This window comes from Trachypithecus francoisi, unplaced genomic scaffold, assembly GCF_009764315.1.
Source record: "Trachypithecus francoisi isolate TF-2019V2 unplaced genomic scaffold, Tfra_2.0 Lachesis_group8, whole genome shotgun sequence".
Lineage (NCBI taxonomy): Eukaryota > Metazoa > Chordata > Mammalia > Primates > Cercopithecidae > Trachypithecus > Trachypithecus francoisi.
In genome coordinates this window covers 83,694,798-83,715,446 of record NW_022681473.1, presented here as the reverse complement: position 1 = coordinate 83,715,446, position 20,649 = coordinate 83,694,798, and the positions used below count along the sequence as shown (strand labels likewise).

General features: G+C 38.2%; 1 protein-coding gene across 13 annotated transcripts in view; it reads right to left on the bottom strand.

Annotated features, from left to right (window-relative positions):
- CEP295 (centrosomal protein 295) overlaps positions 1–20,649 on the bottom strand; it is a 72,517-nt gene that overhangs the window by 23,724 nt on the left and 28,144 nt on the right. For 6 of the 13 annotated variants that reach the window (XM_033205546.1, XM_033205549.1, XM_033205550.1 and 3 more), the window contains 8 exons: positions 18,794–18,886; positions 18,536–18,651; positions 14,761–14,937; positions 14,011–14,108; positions 10,240–13,750; positions 7,774–7,951; positions 7,492–7,635; positions 3,777–3,929 (listed from right to left, as the gene is read on the bottom strand). In XM_033205546.1, coding sequence (XP_033061437.1) covers positions 3,777–3,929; positions 7,492–7,635; positions 7,774–7,951; positions 10,240–13,750; positions 14,011–14,108; positions 14,761–14,937; positions 18,536–18,651; positions 18,794–18,886 — 4,470 coding nt within the window. Of the gene's footprint in view, positions 1–3,776; positions 3,930–7,491; positions 7,636–7,773; positions 7,952–10,239; positions 13,751–14,010; positions 14,109–14,760; positions 14,954–18,535; positions 18,652–18,793; positions 18,887–20,649 lie in introns of all 13 variants that reach the window. The other 7 variants (XM_033205545.1, XM_033205554.1, XM_033205548.1 and 4 more) reach the window with 5 other exon arrangements.

Here is a 20,649-nt window from a genome sequence, read left to right as displayed (position 1 = left end):
TAGAAGAAATGAATAAATTCCTAGACACATACAACCTACTGAAGTTGAATCATGAAGAAATCCAAAACCTGAGTAGACCAAGAACAAGTAATGAGATCAAAGCTGAAATAAAAAGTCTCCCAGCGAAGAAACGCTCAAGATACTATCACTTCACCGCTGAATTTTACTGAACGCTTAAAGACAAACTAATACCAATCCCACTCAAACTATTCTGAAAAACAGAAGAGGAAGAAATACTTCCAAACTCATTCTGCAAGGCCAGTATTGCCCTAATCCCAAAACCAGACAAAGATGCAATAAAATAAAATTTACAAGTCAACATCTCTGATGCATACGGATGCAAAAATCCTCAATAAAATACTAGCAAATCGAATTCAACAACACATTAAAAAGATTATTCATTAAGACCAAGTGGAATTTATCCCAGGGATGCAAGGATGGTTCAATGTATGCAAAACAAACAATGTGATGCATCCTATCAACAGAATGAAAGACAAAAAACACATGATCATTTAAATGGATGCTGGAAAAGCATCTGATAAAATTCAACATTCCTTCATGATAAAAACCTTAAAAAACTGGGTACAGAAGGAATATAACACAATAAAAGCCATATATGACAGACCCACAGGTAGTATCATCCCAAATGGGGAAAAACTTGAAAGCCTTTCCTCTAAGATCTGAAACACAAGGATGCCCACTTTCACCACAGCATTTTTATATGCCAAAAGCATATCACCTGAAAAAGAAATCAAGAAAGTAATCCCATTTACTACAGCTACAAAGAAAATTAAATACCTAGGAATTAACGAAAGAAGTGAAAGATTTCTACGACAAAAATTGTAAAAGATTGATGGAAGAAATTAAAGAGGACACACAAAAAATGGAAAGAGATTCCATGTTCCTGGATTGGAAGAATCCCAACATTATTAAAATGTCCACACTATTCAAAACAATCTGTAGATTCAATGCAAGCCCTATCAAAATACCAATGACATTCTTCATAGAAATAGAAAAAAAATCTTAAAATTTATATGCAACCACAAAAGACCCAGAATAGCCAAAGCTATCCTGAGCAAAAAGAACAAAACTGGAGGAATCTACCTAACTTCAAATTATACTACAGAGTTACAGTAATCAAAAAAGGATGGTACTAGCATAAAAATAGACACACACAGATCAATGGAACAGAATACAGAATCCAGGAACAATTTCATATATTTACTGTGTACTCAGTTTTGAGAAAGGTGCCAAGAACATACATGGAAGAGCAGAGAGTCTCTTCAGTAAATGGTGCTGGGAAAACTGGATATCCATATACAGAAGAATAAAACTAGACCACTATCTTCTCACCATATACAAAAATCAAACCAAAATGGATTTAACATTTAAATTTAAGATCTCAAACTTGAAACTACTAAAATACAACATTGGGAAAACCCTCCAGGTCACTGGTCTGGGCAAAGGATTTCTTGAGCGATACCCCACAAGCACAGGAAACTAAAGCAAAAATGGATAAATGGAATCACATCAAATTAAAAAGCTTTTGCACAGCAAAAGAAACAATCAACAAAGTGAAGAGACAATCAATAGGATGGGAGAAAATGTTTGTAATTACCCATCTATCTGACAAGGGATTCATAACCAGAATATATAAGGAGCTCAAACAACTCTGTAGGAAAATATCTAATTACCTGATTAAAAAATGGGCAGAAAATCTGAACAGACATTTCTCAGAAGAAGAAATACAAATGGCAAACAGGTATATGAAAATGTGCTCAATCAACACCAATGATCACTAGAGAAATGCAAATCAAAACTACTTTGAGATATCCTCCCAGTCCAGTTAAAATGACTTTTATCTGAGACAGGTAATAATGAATGTTTTGCAAAGATGTGGTGAGAAGGGAACACCATTGGTGGGAATGTAAATCAGTACAACCACTATGAAGAGCAGTTTGGACGTTCCTCAAAAAACTAAAAATATTGCTACCATATGACTCAGCAATCCTGCTGCTAGGTATATACCCAAAAGAAAGGAAATCAGTATACTGAGGAGATACCTGCACTCCCATGTTGACTGCAGCACTGTCCACAATAGCCAAGATTTGGAAGCGACCTAAGTGTCCATCAACAAACAAATGGATAAAGAAAATGTGGCACATACCACAATGGAGTACAATTCAGCCATAAAAAGGAATAAGATCATGTCATTTGCAATAACATGGATGGAACTGGAGGTTACTATGTTAAGTGAAATAAGCCAGGCACAGAAAGACAAACTTCATAGGTTCTCACTTATTTGTGGGAACTCAAAATTAAGTCAATTGAACTCACGGAGATAGAGAGTAGAAAAATGAGTTATCGGAGGCCGGAAAGTGTAGTTGGGGGTCGTTCAGGGAGTGGGGATGGTTAATGGGCACAAATAAGCAGTTAGATAGAATAAAATCTAGTATTTGATAGCACAATAGGGTGACTATAGTGAATAATTTCATTGTACATTTTGTAATAACTAAAACTGTAATTGAATTGTTTGTAATAAAGTATAAATGCTTGAGGTGATGGATATCCCATTTACCATGATGTGAGTATTATACATTGTATACCACTATCAAACTATCCCATATACCCCATAAATAGGTACACCTACTATGTAGCCACAAAAATTAAAAATTAAAAAATAATCTGTTTTATTTTAAAATGTCAAAAATTATAGTTCACTGAAAATTATATCCTTTACAGTTATTTTAATCCACAATTTAAAGAGGAGATATTGAAGTTAATTTTTTTATAAACCCTCAAAAGAATATCCCTTTCCTTCATCTCTCATTCCACTCAACTATAGACACAAGTAAGATATCAATTATCCAAGTAGATGTACAGCTAAAATAAAAATAAATCTGCCTATAAAATGTAACTTCTCTCTTTTTTTGAGACGGAGTCTCGCTCTGTCACCCAGGCTGGAGTGCAGTGGCTTGATCTCGGCTCACTGCAAGCTCCACCTCCCAGGTTCACGCTATTCTACTGCCTAGCTGGGACTACGGGTGCCCACCACTACACCTGCCCAATTTTTTGTATTTTTAGTACAGACAGGGTTTCATGTTAGCCAGGATGGTCTCAATCTCCTGACCTCATGTTCTGCCAGCCTTTGCCTCCCATAGTGCTGGGATTACAGGCGTGAGCCACTGTGCCTGGCCAAAATGTAACTTCTTAAAAGATGTCTTACAACTAATAAAATAGTACTACAATTATGCTTTGTAGGATCAGTACACAAATTATATATAAAATATCCTCTGTATATATATATATATAAATTCAGAAGTGAGAAGATTAACATTGGCTGTCTTTGGGTGTTAAGATGAAGTGATTTAAATATTTTTCCTTGTAATTATCTTTATTTTCCAAATATTTAAAAATAAACATAAACGAGCTTATTTAGAATGCCCACAGATAGAATTTTTAAAATATTTAACAGTACTTAACTAGATATGGATTGTTACAAATAAGCTTAAACATAAAATTTACGGATGCTGCCAATTGTATAAAATTCACACCTTGATAAGCTTCTTACTGGTATTTAGTAAAACAATTTAAAAGCAAAATTACTCATTTAACGACTGTATAGAACAATATAGTAAGGGTGCATCATAATGATTCCATTAACAGGAGTAACTAAGGTTATTTACCATTTTTCACCATTACAAATAACAAAATAATAAATATCTTTCATCCACATATCCTTGTGCGTACAATTCTACTTTCCATTTATTTCTCACCTGCTTCATTATAGTCATCACCACAGACATTCTCTTGGCCAACCTGTTGAAGACAACTAAATGGATCACAGGCCAGTGGGCTCCCAAAGAAACTTTGTTCTCGGCTTATTGAGACTCTCAGGGGGTCTCTGTCTTGAGAAATACCTGGTTTACCTGGGGGGAAAAAAAATTTCCACTTCAGTTTCTGGAACTATTAATAGCTAGAACTAAAGTGCCAATTTAGATTATGGGTAGAAATCTAAACTCTTAAAGACTTAATGTACATAGCAAGAAAATAATAATTCCTTATCTTTCACAGTCAAGCTTTTACATTATTTGTACTCAATTTTACTAAGCTTTTAATGATGCTGCTACCTCACCACATCAGATTATGCCTCAGTATTGACTAATCACAAAGAAAATTCATAGAGAATTTACCAGCCATTTATAACATGCATTCACAATTTATATATAAAGTTCAAAAATAATCACAACTAATTTGTGGTATAAGAATCAAGATATGGTTTAGAAGACAGGGGATAACTGGGAAGGTAAAAGAGGAGTGTTTACTGGGTTCTCTAATGTTCCACTTCTTGACCTGGTGGTGTTTACATGGGTGTGATTATTATAGTGATAAACCACTGAAACAAACATGATTTGTGCACTTCTTTGAAGGTTATATTTTGATAAAGCATCCCCCCAAAAACTGGGAATTAAGGGCGCTAGGCACTACTACAAAAGGAATACATGCAGCAGGAAACTAAAAACAGAACATTTAAGACTAGGTATTTGGAAGAGTTATATTCCTCTCCTGAGATCCCTGTCCATCAACAACATCTCCAGAGGAAACTAAAGGTTTATTCTCTGGAGAAACCGAATCTGAAACACTCTGGGGTCCAGGGGATCAGGCACAGAAGGGAGGCAAGAGTGGAAGGGGGTGACAGAATGCCATAAGGAAATCAGAGGGCATTAAAACAAAGTCTGTATCCTCAATCCAGATATCCTAGGTCTGGCTCAATAATATCAACAGCCAGGCTTATATCAAGCTTAGAAGGTATTTCTCTGAATAAACTAAACTTTCCCTCAATGAATGGAACTACAGATACTAAGGTGAGCATCCTCTCTACAAAGCCATACTTTTTCCAATAAAGTCCAACAGCACATATGGCCCCTCACCCTGACAAAACCTCCAAATGGCCTTTTAGCATCACGTTCAAATATGAAGATATTAGAGGAAAGGTTCTAAAGTATAAGACAGAGACAACAAAAATGAAAGAACTCAAACAAAAAATATAAAACCCCAAACCAAAAAATCCACTATAAATATTTGAAGTACATATTCTGCATCCATGAAACAATAGCAGGATGCTATAAAAAAGGAAAATAATCAGAGAAAAAGAGTAACCTTTTAGAAAGTACAATTTGATCAAAAGTTCAAAAGAAAAGTCAGAAGACAAAATTAAGAAAATTTGCCCAGAAAACAAAACCCAAAGAAAAAGAAATAAACTACAAGGAAGAGGACAAAAAATGGAAAGGTCAATATAGATTAGTATTTCTCAACCTTATTTTTATCATCCCTTAAGGAGTCTTTTTAGACTTTTCCTTTTCAAATTGGATCTATTCCTATTCAGTTTTAATAACCACAAATATACTGTATATCTGTTTATGCATATTTGTGCTTTGTACATATAAATAGTAAAAGTTTTTTTCACCTCCCCAAGAACCAATTTTTATCCCTGTAGGGGGAAAAACACCCTTGTTAAGAATGCATAGCATGGCCCATAAAACTTCCAACGAAAAGGTGTTCCACACAAAGAGAAAATAGTGCAAACTACATTATATTGAGAGGTATTTAACTGAAGTAATAGAAAGTGGAAAGACAGACACTTTAAAAAAACTTTAAGCAAATTAAATAAAGAAGACAATTTACTACACGAAAAAAAAGTTTAGAAAAATAAAATATAATCACATAATATACTAATGAACTCAGCAGCGAAAAAGGTCTATGTATCACCATAATGATAATTTAGCTTAATTTTTGCTTAAACCCACTGCAACTATGGAAGTAAATACAAGAAGAAATACTTACAAGACTTTAAAGTAACTGCCTCTGGTGAGTGGTATTAAAGGGTGTGTAGGGGGCAGGAAGAACTGCTGTTTCATGTTATACCTTTGAGCGCTATTTCCCTTTTTAAATTACTTGCATGTAATATGATGATACAAGTATTACCCTAAGAAGTATGGTAAAGGCTATGATGAGACCAAGACTTCATGAGAAGGAAATGTGAATAAGTTTACCAAACAAATGACACTTACTAAGTCTTGGGAGGAAGAGAAAGATCATGAGGGCCCGGTAGTTCACCTACTGGGGGTTTTGGTAGGGATTTTAGTTCGCCTACCTAGGGATCTTGACTTATTTAGACTTATTCCTAGACTTAAAAGAAACTGCTGCAGTCTCAACCCCCTGAGCTTAGGTAAGTCTCCCACCTCAGCCTCCCAAGTAGCTGGAACTACAGGCAAGCGCCACCATATGGGGTTTCACTGTATTACACCAGGTTGGTCTCAATCCTCCCATCTTAGCCTCCCAAAGTGCTGGGATTACAGGTGTGAGTCACTGCACCTGGCATACCTCCCTTAATTCTTTCAAACGCTCAGAAACACAGGTACAATATTTTATAGCTGAAGATCAAAACAGCTAATATTAACATTACAGCTTTTTTTTTTCAACTACTGTACTGAGGATACAACTTCTAAGTACCTTTCTATTGACAAAACTAATTTTCCCCTTTAAAAACTAATTTATTTTGATAAATTTGATTGAGAAAATTATTTAGTGAATCTGAATTCTAAAAAAATTATGAAATTCACATAAGACTATTTATTAAGATTTATAGGGATGGGTGTTTTAATATTTTTTTCTGACACCTGGATGTAGAAAGTAGTACAGTGAATAAATGTATCTGTTCTAATTGACCATTAAGCCAGGATTTAAGCATAATAATCATATAAAAATACAAGAAAAGAGCAGTGAAGGTAGGAAAGTAGAAAGTGACAAAGGAAAAGAGAAAAAAAAACCCTGAGTGTATCCTAAAGAAACACATTTAGAAGGCAGACATGAAAGGAAGCAGAGGGAACAAGGGTGTCAGAACATGGAAAATCAAAAAATTTTTGTCTACAATAAGTTGGTTTCCCCATAAACAAGATAAAGAAACTACACAGTCATAGTTATTTCCCATGCCACATTTCCTTAAGTCCAAATTTTAAATACTGTTTACATAAACCATTTTTTCCTTTTCATGAAAGTCAGTCTAGGTTTCTTTTTTTTTTTTTTCCCAATCTCCCTTTTCTGCTATAAGTTTAACAAAAAACATTTTACACTCTGAAAAAATGTAGACCAGGTGCGGTGGCTCACGCCTGTAATCCCAGCACTTCGGGAGGCTGAGGCAAGCAGATTACCTGAGGTCAGGAGTTCAAGACCAGTCTGGCCAACGTGGTGAAACCCTGTCTCTACTAAAAATACAAAAATTAGCTGGGTGTGGTGGTGGGCACCTGTAATCCCAGTTACTTGGGAGGCTGAGGCAGGAGAATTGCTTGAACTCAGAAGGTGGAGGTTGCAATGAGCTGAGATCACACCATTGCATTCCAGCCTGGGCAACAGAGCAAGACTCCATCTCAAAAAAAAGTAGAAAACTGGCAAATTATTTAAAAATCTTATTTTATCAAACCATCTATTTACCTAGTAGAGAAGTTCTGCCACTTGCTGGTGATTCTACTTCTTGTATAGCACTAAGTTCATGCTGGTTTAAGTCCAAACCACATTTGACTTTTGCTACAGGTGGTTTTGAGGATCTTCTCCCCAGATCTTTTTCCAGATGCTCACCTATTAAGTCAATGACAAGGTTGGGTATAATACAAAATCTATTAACATACTTCTAACTTTTCTTCAACTAGCAAACTACAGGGGACGAAAACGAGGAATAATCAGTGAAATAATTACAATCAAACACAATTATCTTACCGCTTTGCTTGGCACTAGTATCATCTGTAGGCAAATGATTATCATCAGAGTTGTTCCTATCTGCATGCCTAATGTTTTCCTGATCATTTCCTGCTAGATCTTGTGTGTTAGGAAACCACTCTCTGAGCTGTCCCATCTTCTGGGTTTTTAAATCATTTTCAACTGTGGGCTTACTTATCTGAAAAAGTGGAGATGAGGGTGGGGAAACACAAGTTGGGGGATCATGTGAAGTATTCATTAGATTTTTATCTCCCTTCTTAAATTAGAAAGTCAACCAAATAAACAGTTCCATCAATCACACTTTACATTTTTATCTATATATATAAAAATAAGATATGCTTCTAATGCCAAAAGGATTTCCATTGAAAATACAACCATTTGGCCGGGCACTGTGGCTCACATCTGCAATCCCAGCACTTTGGGAAGCCAAGGTGGGCAGGTCACTTGAAGTCAGGAGTTCAAGACCAGTCTGGCCAACACGGTGAAACCCCATCTCTACTAAAAATACAAAAATTGGCTGGACGTGGTGGTGCGTGCCCATAATCTCGGCTACTCAGGAGGCTGAGGCAGGAGAATCACTTGAAACTGGGAGGCAGAGGTTGCAGTGAGCCGAGATCATGCCATTGCACTCCAGCCTGCAGCCTGGACAACAGAGCAAGATTTTGTATCCAAAAAAAAAAAAAAAAAAAAAAACCACAACCATTCACAGCCTTGGACTTAAAAACTTAGTCTCCAGCCAGGTGCAGTGGCTCACGCCTGTAATCCTAGCACTTCGGGAGGCCGAGGTGGGCAGATCATGATGTCAGGAGATTGAGATCAACCTGGGCAACATAGCAAAACCCTGTCTCTACAAAAAATACAAAAATTAGCTGGGCCTGGGGGCACATGCCTGTAATCTCAGCTACCCGGGAGGCTGAGGCAAAGGAATCGCTTGAACCAGGGAGTCAGAGGTTGCAGTAAGCCAAGATGACGCCACTGTACTCCAGCCTGGTGACAGAGCAAGATTCCATTTCAAAAACAAACAAACAAAAAACAAAACAAAAACAACTTAGCCTCCATTGCATCTTTCCATAAGAGATTATATTTGAGTATTTCCCTCTGCTTTTCTTTTGCGATTACTTTTCCTTTAAATGACCAGCAAATCTCTAGACGTTAACTCTTCCTGAACCCAACTTAAGCTTCTTTTCTACATTAAAGGATTTGTAGAATTCTATTTAGACTAAATAATAAATTTAGGAAGTAGCCTTTCATTTATTTATTTTTTTGAGATAGGGTCTCCCTCATTACCCAGGCTGGAGTACAGTGGCATGATATGGTTCACTGCAGCCTCAACCTCCTGGGTTCAAGTCATCCTCCCACCTAAGCTTCCAGAGTTGCTAGGACTAGAGGTACATGCTACCATGCTTGGCTAATTTTTGTATTTTTTGTAGAGACAGGGTTTTGCCATGTTGCCCAGGCTGGTCTTGAACTCCTGGGCTTGGGAGATCCACCTGCCATGGCCTCTCAAAGTGTTGGGATTATAGGCCTGAGTCACCATGCCCAGCGGAACTGGCCTTTTAAAATAAAAAGGATACATTCAAATTTAGAACATACTCTTGTCTCCCCGGTAGGGCAACTATGAATGAGTCACTGGGCCAGAGTCTTATGAACAATTCAGATATAAGCAGCAGGTCCAGCTCTACATCAGCCTAAAATCATTGCCAGTTTTACAACAAGCCATAATAGCGTCACTTGAGAAAAAAGGATGGTATTTTGATTTGTATATAAATGTCAACAAAGAGCACAATGTCCGTTGCTGCATAAGATAAATTCTGCTAACCAGTTAACTTTTACAATTTTAATCTTACGGTAAGCTTAAAATCCATTAAAACAAAACTCCAAAATAAGAATCTACATTGTTTTGTGGTGTGCTTGCATGTGAAATTAACTGAGCTTCGGGCCAGGTGTGGTGGCTCACACCTGTAATCCCAGCACTTTGGGAGGCTGAAGTTGGTTTCAGACCAACCTGGCCAACATTCCGAAACCCCGTCTCTACTAAAAAAAAAAAATACAAAATTTACCAGGTATGGTGGTGCACGCCTGTAATCCCAGCTACTTGGGAGACTGAGGCACAAGAACCACTTAAACCCAGGAGGTGGGGGTTGCAGTGAGCCGACATGGTGCAATGCACCACAGCCTGGACAACAGAACAAGATCTTGTCTCAAAAAAAAAAAAAAAAAAGAAAAAAACAAAAGAAAATTAAAAAAAATAAATTAATTGGGCTTCACATAACTCTTAACCTCATAAACACCATGTGGGTGGATTGATTTTTGTTTTAACTTCCATATCATTTAGGGTGGAAAATCAAAGCATAGTTAAGGTCAAACTACTTATTCTCAATAATTGAAAACTTGTAATCCTAGTATTAAAAACTGATTTGGGTTTAAACTTCTATAGTTTCATTACTATTCAGGTTTAAAACATACCTGACTGTCTTTAAAGAAATCCTTCAAAGTCTCTTCATGTTTCTGTATCTGCTGCTGCAATGCTGTTTGTCTCTGTACAAGCAATTTTTCTTGGGCTTTCTGGCTATAATGCAAAACTTCTCTTTGTAGATCCAACTGCTTCTGAAGTCCCAAGTTATCTTGCTGAGCTAAGACAGGCTGTGAAAAACTCAGAAGTCTATCTTGAAACCTTGGGATCACAGGACCACTTGGGGGAGCTGCATGTTCATTCTGGGATGAATACAATTCACAAGTGCTTTTAGGTTTAGCTTCTGCAAAAGGTAGTGGAATAAATGAATGCTCTGTTTCCTTGGGTAGCAACAAAGAGGGGACAGTATGCTCAGCAGATTCACTTTTGTTCAACTTTCTTTGTTTGTTTAAAGGCAGTTCTTCCTGGGGTTTCTCATAAGAATATACTACTTCCCTTTGTGCATCCAATTGTGCTGTCAAATTATCTTGCTGAGGCAGAACAGGCTGTGATAAACTCAAAAGTCTATCTTGTAATCTTGGGATCTCAGGATGACTTGAGGGAACAGTATCATTACTTTTGGTTGGGAAAGACTTCTGGGTTCTTTCAGAGTCAACAACAGGCAGTACTACCTGGGATAAGAATGAAGAGGAGCTAACTTGTTCAGATGATACTCTGTTCTCCAATTCACTTAATCTTTGCAAAAGCAATTCTTCTTGGACTTCCTGTATAGATTGAATGGCTTTCTTCTGTGTATCTAACTGCTGTTGAAGTACCTGCAAATCACCATGGTGAGACTGGATAAAATGCTCAGAAGATACCTTTTCCTCAAATATACATGGTTGTGACAAAACCAGTTCTTTCTGGGTTTTCTCAATAGAAGGAAGTAAATCTGTCTGTGCATGCAAGTGTTCTTCGAGTGCAATCGAATTATCTTGTTGAGGTAAAACAAGATGTGATAAGCCCAACGGCCTATCAGGCAATGTTATCGCTGAGTGACCTGAGGATACCATATTATCACTGTTAATTGAACATGGTTCTTGGTTTCTTTCAGATTCAGTAAGAGGTAATGAGGTGAATGAATGCTGTGGTACTAGGGGTAAGGAAGAGGTGTCAACCTGCTCGGGAGATATTCTTCCCTCCCATTCACTCTGTTGATGTAAAAGTAATTCTTCCCGAGCTTCTTGTCTAGCTAGAATGATGGCTTCTCTCTGTGCAGCTAACTGTTCTTGAAGTGCCTTCAAATTATCTTGTTGAGGCTGGATAAGTTGCGATATCCTCAAAAGTCTATCCTGTAATTGTGGGATCTGAAGGTGGCTTGAAAAAATTTTACTTTCACTCTCTGTTAAAAGAGGTTCCAGGATTGTGCCAGACTCAGCTGAAGCTAACGAGGTAAATGAAAGCTGTACCAACTGGGGTATGAATGAAGATGAGCCACTTTGTTCAGAAGCTGTATTTTCTTGGGTTTTCTGGCTGAAATGAAAGGCTTCTTTCTCAGTGTCTAGCCATGCTTGGTGTTCCTCCAAATTATCTTGTAGAGGTAGCATATGTTGTGAAACTCTCAAAAGTCTTTCCTGACATCTTGGGATCTTAGGATGGCTTAAGGGAATGGTACTGTCACTCTTGATTGATATACATTCCTGGAATCTCTCAGATTCATCTACCTGGGACAGGGATGAAGAGGTGCCAGTCTGTTCAGAAGAAATCATTTTCTCCAATTCACTTTCTTTGTGTACAAATTCCTGAGTTCCTTCTTTAGCACCAAGTATTACCCTTTGTATTTGTGACTGTTCTTGGAGTATTGTCAAATTTTCTTGCTGTGGCAGGCTATGCTGTGGAAAACTAAGAGACTTATCCTGAAATGTTGGGATTATCAAATGACTGGAGGGAACGACATTCTCCTTCTCAGATAAATAAAGCTCCTGAGTTCTCCTAGGCTCAGCTTTAGCAGAAGCTTGTGAAGCAACTGAATGCTGAACCACCATTGGTGAGGATGAAGAGCTCATTGGCCCAGACTTACTGTCCCCCAAATCTCTTTGTCTATGTAAAAGTAATTCCACCTGAGCTTCATGCCTAGCCTGAAGAGTATCCCTCTGTTTAGTCAACTGTTCTTGGAGCAACTTCAAACTATCATGTAGAGGTAGGAACTGCTGTAGGAAACTCAAAGACTCATCCTGAGATTTGGGGATGTCAGACTGGCATGAAACAAGTCCTTTATCACTCTTAGATGAATATTGCTCCTGTATTTTTCCAGATTTCGTATCAGCAGATGGTAGTGAAGTAAATGTATGCTGAGCTACCTGAAATGGGAAAGAGGGCTCAGCCTGTTCAGAACATACTCTTCCATCTAATTCACTCTGTTTATGTACACACGATACTTCCTGGGCTTCTCGCCTAGCCTGAAAGCTATCCTTCTGAATATTCAACTGCTCTTGGAGAAATTTAAAATTATTTTGCTGTGATAGGATAGGCTGTGAAAGACTCAAAAGCCTATCCTGAAGTTGTGAGATCACATCATGGTCTGAGGAAACTGCAGTATTATTCTTGGTTGGTGAAGATTCCTGCATTCTCCCCAAATCTGCTTTGGCAGAAGGCAATAAAGCAGATAAATCTGGAGTTACAAAGGGAAGAAATACCGAGAGGCCGGTTTGCTGTTCCAATTCTTTCTGTTTGCACAAAAGCAACTGTTCCTGAGCTTCCTGTCTTGCCTGAAGAACTTTCTTCTGTAGGTCTAACTGTTCTTGGAGGGCCTTCATATTACCTTGCTGGACTGTGATATTCTCTGAGGGTAGCAAAGGCCTATCATACATTTGGTTGATTATAGAATGGCTTGTGGAAACTGTACTTTTGCTCATGGCTGAAAAGGGTTCTTGAATGTTTCCTGTTTCAACTTTAACAGGCAGAGAACTAAAAGAACGCTGAGGTACCAGTGGTACAAATGAAGAAGGTTCAGTTAGATGGGAAGATATATTTTCACTATTCTCTGAGAACAATTGTTGGGAATCTAAACTTTGAAAAGTTGTTGCCCTACATGTTTCAGATACTTTTCTAGCATCCTGTGATATTAGTCGCCTGTCACGTGACAAAGCCCTTGAAAGTGTCTCAGAATTTTCAGGGACCAATTTATAGTCTCTCTGTTGTGTTTCAGTCTGAGAGAATTGCCTTAGATGTTCTTGTGATTCTAAAGACTGATTGGTTAAAGTATCTGAAGCGCCTGATGTTTCTGCTGTTTCCACCTGTCTTTGTGGAAAGTGATTTTGTTTTGCTACCTGAAAATGATCTTGTTCTAATTTGGAGGTCTGTATAGGTTGTATGGGTTGGTATTTGTCAGGACTCAACTTGAGTCTCTGACCTTGATCCCAGTACTCTGATATAGCAGTTGGTCTCTCAGATTTCCATGATGGCACTGATATGACAGAATCAGTTATCAGTGATGGAGCTGACATCGATGGGCACCTTCCTTTTAACATAGTTTGATATTCAAGTAATCGCTTCCTGGCTGTTTCAACAGACTGCCTGTGTAACCTAACAAAAACAAAAGCAAATATTCTTTTTTAATGAAAAACAAAAAGCCCCATATCTATACATTAACTTTAACAAACAGCAATCTAGGATTGGTAATACTCATGGTGAAAAGAAATTACACTCACACTGTCCTTTAAGAATGGCAGTTCTAAATGCCATAGTTCTAAGGAAATCCAAATTAGATCCTCATGTAAACGAAATAATAAATCCTAAAAATGTAGCCACATATGATCACATATAAATTATAACCTAGCTTATACCTGTTCTGTTGTAAAAGCTGATGTTGATAGTTACGAATCATCTGCCTATGACTATCTTCATCAGAAATTACAGCACATGATGCTGGAGCAATGCCAACCTAATAAAAGACAAAGTTACTAATTAAAAAGCAAATTTAGAAATAAGTATTGAGGCATTTTTACATCCAGTTCTATAATTGTAAACTTCTATACAGCTTTATTTTTTACAAAATGACTGGCATTTCCATTAGTAAGAAATGAACTAATCTGGCATTCTCCTTTAGTGCAGGTCCAAAAGCTCAACGTACGCATTACCTACAAACCATGTTCATATCTATTAATATCCTATAGAAACTGAAAGATGAAAGCCGTAACTGATGCAAATTTATTCATATATACATACATTATATTAAAAAAAGATCAAATAAGAATTACAAAGGCATTTTACTTTTATTATTATTATTGTTATTTTTTAAGATGGAGTCTCGCTCTGCAACCTCCACCTCCCAGGTTCAAGCGATTCTCCTGCCTCACCCACCGGAGTAGCTGGGATTACAGGCACGTGCCACCACGCCCAGCTAATTTTTGTATTTTTAGTAGAGATGGGGTTTTACCACATTGGCCAGGCTGCTCTCGAACTCCTGACCTGAAGTGATCTGCCCGTTTCGGCCTCCCAAAGTGCTGAGATTACAGGCATGAGACACCATGCCTGACCATCCATTTTACTTTTTTTAAATGCTGTAAGTGCTCATATTTTCTTGTCCCCCTCACCAAAAGATTTATGTAGTGATGAGATTTTCTGCATCCTACCCCAGTCAGTTGAGTTTTTTTTCTTTTTTCTTCTTCCAGCTGAGCCCTGAAGCAGTCAGTTTCTAATCTTAATTTTTGCTGTTCAATTTGTTCAAGTAATTCCAATTGCTTTTGCTTCTGCTCTTCTATTTCCATTATCTAGGTAACAAAAATACTATTGATCTATTAACAACAAACTCATACAAAGGCAAAGCTAACACATATTCTATTTAAAAGAAATTAGGTTTCTTCACCAAGAGTACCAATTTTCAAAGAAGTGGTGATGCTTTATCTCTGTTGTTGGCACTGAATAGCTGTTGAACGGCTATTCTAAGTAGTTTTGTAGTTTTAGTAGAGGCAGGGTTTCACCATGTTGGCCAGGCTGGTGTCAAACTCCTGACCTTGGGTGATCCACCCACCTAAGCCTCCCAAAGTGCTGGGATTCCTAGACTGGGGACGGGAGTAACAGATGGGAAATGGGAAAAAGGGATAGAAGTAACAAAAGGCAGAAGGAAAAGAAAGAATAAATAAATAAACTATTTCTACTTTCTGAGAGCACAGGGAAACCCTGATCACCACTGAAGAACTACCCTGAAGTAGCAAACGATGTACAGCCAAATTCTATGTTCACACATTTAATAGTATAAATAATGAGTAAAGAAATTAAATATCAAGGCCTCCTAAAATACTTTGATTTCTTACCCATACTCATTAAGAGGTATAGTTATCTAGACGCAATGAAAAACATTCTGTGTCTTTTTTGTCAGGCATGGAACAGAAGAAAACGGCAGAAAGATAACACATAAACTCTAGTATTACACAAGCACACTCACACTCTAAGTAATATGAACGTGTTTGAGTTCATGAGAACAAAACTAGCCTGCCAAATCCAGCACCTTAGTCTCCTCCTATCTGCAATTTAGCTTTTGTGGTTTAATTACTCAGGGTCAATAGCAGCCAGAAAATCTTAAACAGAAAATTCCAGAAACAATTCATGTTTTAAATTATGCACTATTTTAAGTAGTGTGATGAAATCTTGTACTGTCCTGCTCTATACTGCTGAAAACATGAATAATCCCTTTGTCCAGCATATCCATGCTGTAAACTGGACCAAGCCATTTGTTACTTAGTAGCCATCTTGGTTACAAAAACTTGCCTGTTGCAGCATCACAGTGCTTGTGTTCAAATAACCCTTATTTTACTTTAAAATGGCTCCAAAGCACAAGAGTAGTCATGCTGGCAATTTAGATATGTCAAAGAGAGGCTGCAAAGTGCTTCCTTTTAGTGAAAAGCTGAACATTCTCAATAAGGAAAGAAAAAGAATTATAAGTTGATTGCTAAGATCTATGGTAAGAGTAAATATTCTATCAGTGGAATTATAAAGCAGGAAAAATAAATTCACCCATAGTATATACAGAAATCAAACATCAATATTATCTGCAGTTTGGTACTATCAAGCATCCATGAGGGGTCTTGGAACATATACCCTGTAGGTAAGCAGGGACCACTGTACAGTCCCTGATAGACAGATAAATATTTACTGAATAAGTAAAAAAAGGCATGCACGTTGTTTTATTACATAAAGAACTAGAGATAATGAACAATGATCTTGTTTTCAAAATAAAAAATGTTTTGACCCGATTCTTTACCTATTCCTAGTTAGGCAACAGTGGCTTAAACTGAGTTCCTAGACAGCTCCTCTTCCTTACTTTCCCTTACTCATAGGAACCCCTGAATTTAGACTGTTTACAGTTCTGTAGTACATCTACAACTGTACTATCCATACAGTGGTTACTAGCTATATGTGACTACTTAAATTTATTTAAAATTAAATAAAACTTAAAATTCAGTTCCTCAGTTACACTAACAACATTTTGAGTATTCAACAGCCCATGGGGCTAACAGGTACATACTGGACATAGATATAGAACATTTCCATCATCATAGAAATTGCTACTGAACAATACTGTTCTAGGCTACTGATGAAAAAAAATTTTTTTTTTTTTTTTTGAGACAATTTTGTCGCCCAGGCTGAATGCAGTGGCACAATCTTGGCTGACTGCAACCTCCACCTCTTGTGTTCAAGTGATTCTCCTACCTCAGCCTTCTGAGTAGCTGGAATTATAGGTGCTCACCACCACGCCCAGAGAACTTTTGTAGTTTTAGTAGAGATGAGGTTTCACCATGCTGGCCAGGCTGGTCTCAAACTCATGACCTCGGGTGATTCACCCACCTAAGCCTCCCAAAGTACTGGGATGACAGGTATGAGCCACTGCGCCCGGCCTGAGAAAGTGTTTATCTGACAAGAAATACTAGTTCACGGAATTATCATTCTCCAGCTGTATTTCTGAAAGAAAACTAACTAGGACTATAAACTGGCTTGCTTAGTAATAATTAGCCTCCTTCAAGGTAAGTTGGGTTAAAAAATATTTTATTAAAAGTATTAAAAGTAGAGGAGACCAAAATTATAAGTTAAGTAGATTTTTCTCTTTTTTTTTGAGATGGAGTCTCACTCTGTCATCCAGGCTGGAGTGCAGTGGTGTCATCTTGACTCACTGCAACCTCCACCTCCTGGGTTCAAGCAATCCTCCCACCTTAGCCTCCCGGGTAGCTGGGACTACAGATGTGTGTCACCACACCCAGCTGATTTTTGTATTCTTAGTAGAGACAGGGTTTCACCATGTTGGCCAGGTTGGTCTCAAACTCCTGGGCTCAAGAGATCTGTCCACCTCAGCCTCCCAAAGTGCTGAGATTTCAGGCATGAGTCACCATGCCTGGCCTAAAGAGGTTAAAGTTTAGCTTGGGCAACACAGCAAGACCTCATCTCTACTAGGAGAAAAAAAAAAAAATTAGCTGGGCATGGTGGCCCATACCTGTAGTCCCAGCTACTCAGGAGGCTGAGGTGAGAGGACTGAATTGAGGGGGTCAAGACTGCAGTGAGCCATGATCATGTCACTGTACTCCAGCCTGGGCGATGGAGCAGAAAAAGGGGGTTGTGTATTAAAAGTTTTTTTCTCGGCCGGGCGCGGTGGCTCAAGCCTGTAATCCCAGCACTTTGGGAGGCCGAGACGGGCGGATCACGAGGTCAGGAGATCGAGACCATCCTGGCTAATACGGTGAAACCCCGTTTCTACTAAAAATACAAAAAACTAGCCGGGCGACGAGGCGGGCGCCTGTAGTCCCAGCTACTCGGGAGGCTGAGACAGGAGAATGGCGTGAACCGGGAGGCGGAGCTTGCAGTGAGCTGAGAGCCGGCCACTGCACTCCAGCCTGGGCGGCAGAGCAAGACTCCGTCTCAAAAAAAAAAAAAAAAAAAAAAAAGTTTTTTCTCTGAAGTATTATTTTTCAAAAAACTTGTGAGATTACAAAGCCCATCTGAGTGTCTAATATTATGACAAGGACTTGTTAATTCAACAATTATTTATTGTATACTTGCTATGTACAAAGCATTGTATCAGAAACTGTGTAGGATAAACTGAATTTTTTTAAAGATAGTCTCTGCTTTTTAAAAGCTAATAAATTTTATAGGGAAGATCTATACAAATATATAAAATATAAAGCAGATGAAATAAGGGTTGAATGAGCAGTATGAGCAAAGACAACATGCATTTTATCAGCTGACTGTTTGTGTAAGACAATGTCAAAAACATGGTATCAACAGTAGCCAGACATTAAGACAAATTGCATTGGCCAAACAAAATTATATAATAGTACCTAGGGGAAAAAATAAACCTTTAAAAATAAAATTTCAAATTACCTGTTTCTGTCTTGCTGACATTCTAATCCTGGCTGCTTCTTCTTGAGGATGAAGTAGAACTGAACTCTGAGCTACAGTTGTGATAGGCAGAGCCTCATTTATTTCTAGGGGAATGCCCCAAACAAAAATTAGTTTCAATAATTTAGAATTTTGACACCACTATAATGCCCTTTATTAATATATCACATGTAATTTTATTAAAAAAAAAAAAGATGCCAGGAGTCAAATTTAATTTGAGGATGTGATAAAAAGAAATACCTTGTTCTTTTCCAGAGTTTGTACCACACGAAAGTGGTTTATCTTCACTGGCAAGTGGTCCAGACTCAATTGTTAGTGTATCACTTTCAACAACTGTAATAGATAATACCACTGTTATTATGAATATATCATCATTGTCAAACCTAAAGCAAGATAATAAAATTCTGGTATTAACAGACTCAATCTAGGGCCATCTGAATGTCTCATCTAGTTAAGATCTAGTCACCTTCCTGATGATCAGATACATTTCTCATTAAACCCAAGCCTAATAACAACAGAGATGAAAGACTGAAATTGTGAAAATGTGAAGAACTGATTTAAAAGATACGCTGATAGGGTTTCAAACACAGGAGAAAAGCATAAACAGAGTGGAAATAACAAGATATCAAAGTTAAAAAAGAGAAGCTAACAAAATGTCAGTGTATCTTTGATATATTTGGATACTAGGCTTTTAAAAAATAATTTGTGAAACCAGAGAAGAGAAGGAAGTTAAAGCAATTTGTTCTGATCATAATTGGGTAGCCAGATACTCTGCATGGAGCTATCCGTTCGTTCACTCATTAATTCATTGGGCACCTACTTATGTGGCAGATGCTGGGGATACCACAGTGAATGAGAAAAGGCTTCAAGGAGGCTTTACAGAGTAGGTGGCAGAACCATCATATAAATATCCCAGAAAAAAATTATAAAATTAGAAATTGTGGGCAGGGTGCAGTGGCTCACACCTGTAATCCCAGCATTTTGTGAGGCCGAGGTGGGTGGATCACGAGGTCAGATTAAGACCATCCTGGCTAACACGGTGAAACCCCATCTCTACTAAAAACAGAAAAAATTAGCCAGACGTGGTGGCAGGTGCCTGTAGTCCCAGCTACTCGGGAGGTTGAGGCAGGAGAATGGTGTAAACCCAGGAGGCGGAGCTTGCAGTGAGCCGAGATTGTGCCACTGCACTCCAGCCTGGGTGACAGAGCAGATTCCGTCTCAAAAAAAAAAAATAAATAAAAATAAAAATTAGAAATTGTGATAAGTACTATATATAAAAAAAAAGTGAAGGGTTATACAATAGAGTATAATAAATAATAGATTTCTGGGCAAGATGAAATTTCTCTGAGGAAAGGACATTTAAGCAGACACTTGAAAGGTAAGGAAGAACCAGCCAGGTAAACAATGTGAAGATGTATAGGAGATCTTTCCAGACAGACCAAAGGGTATAAAAGGCCCCATGAGGATAAAGAAACAAACCTTGGCCCATTCAAGGAATTGAGAGATCAGTGTGCATGGTTTTAGTGAGGCAAGGAGGGGAAAAGAGCAAGATGAGAATGGTGAAAGCCTGCTCATATAGGCCCTTTATCTTTTTTTTTGTTTGTTTCTTTTGAGATAGAGTCTCATTTTGCCACCCAGACTGGAAGACAGTGGTGTGATCTCAAGCTCCACCTCCCAGGTTCACGCCATTATCCTGCCTCAGCTTCCCGAGTAGCTGGGACTACAGGCGCCCACCACCACCACGCCTGGAAATTTTTTGTATTTTTAGTGGAGGCGGGGTTTCACTGTGTTAGCCAGGATGGTCTCGATATCCTGACCTTGTGATCCGCCTGCCTGGGCCTCCCAAAGTGCTGGGACTACAGGCGTGAGCCACCGCGCCTGGCCAGGCCCTTTTATCAAAAGAACTTGGTCATGGATTGACCCTATGAGAGTCCCCTTTTTTGGATTTCAACACCATATTCTCCCCTACTTCTCTGGCCACTCCTTTTACTGACTTTGCTATCTGCTCTTTCTCTAGCCATCTTCTAGATGTTGGAATCCCTCAGATGGTCTTACAAGCTCTCTTTTCACTAAATTATTTCCCCTCCAAGTGGTTT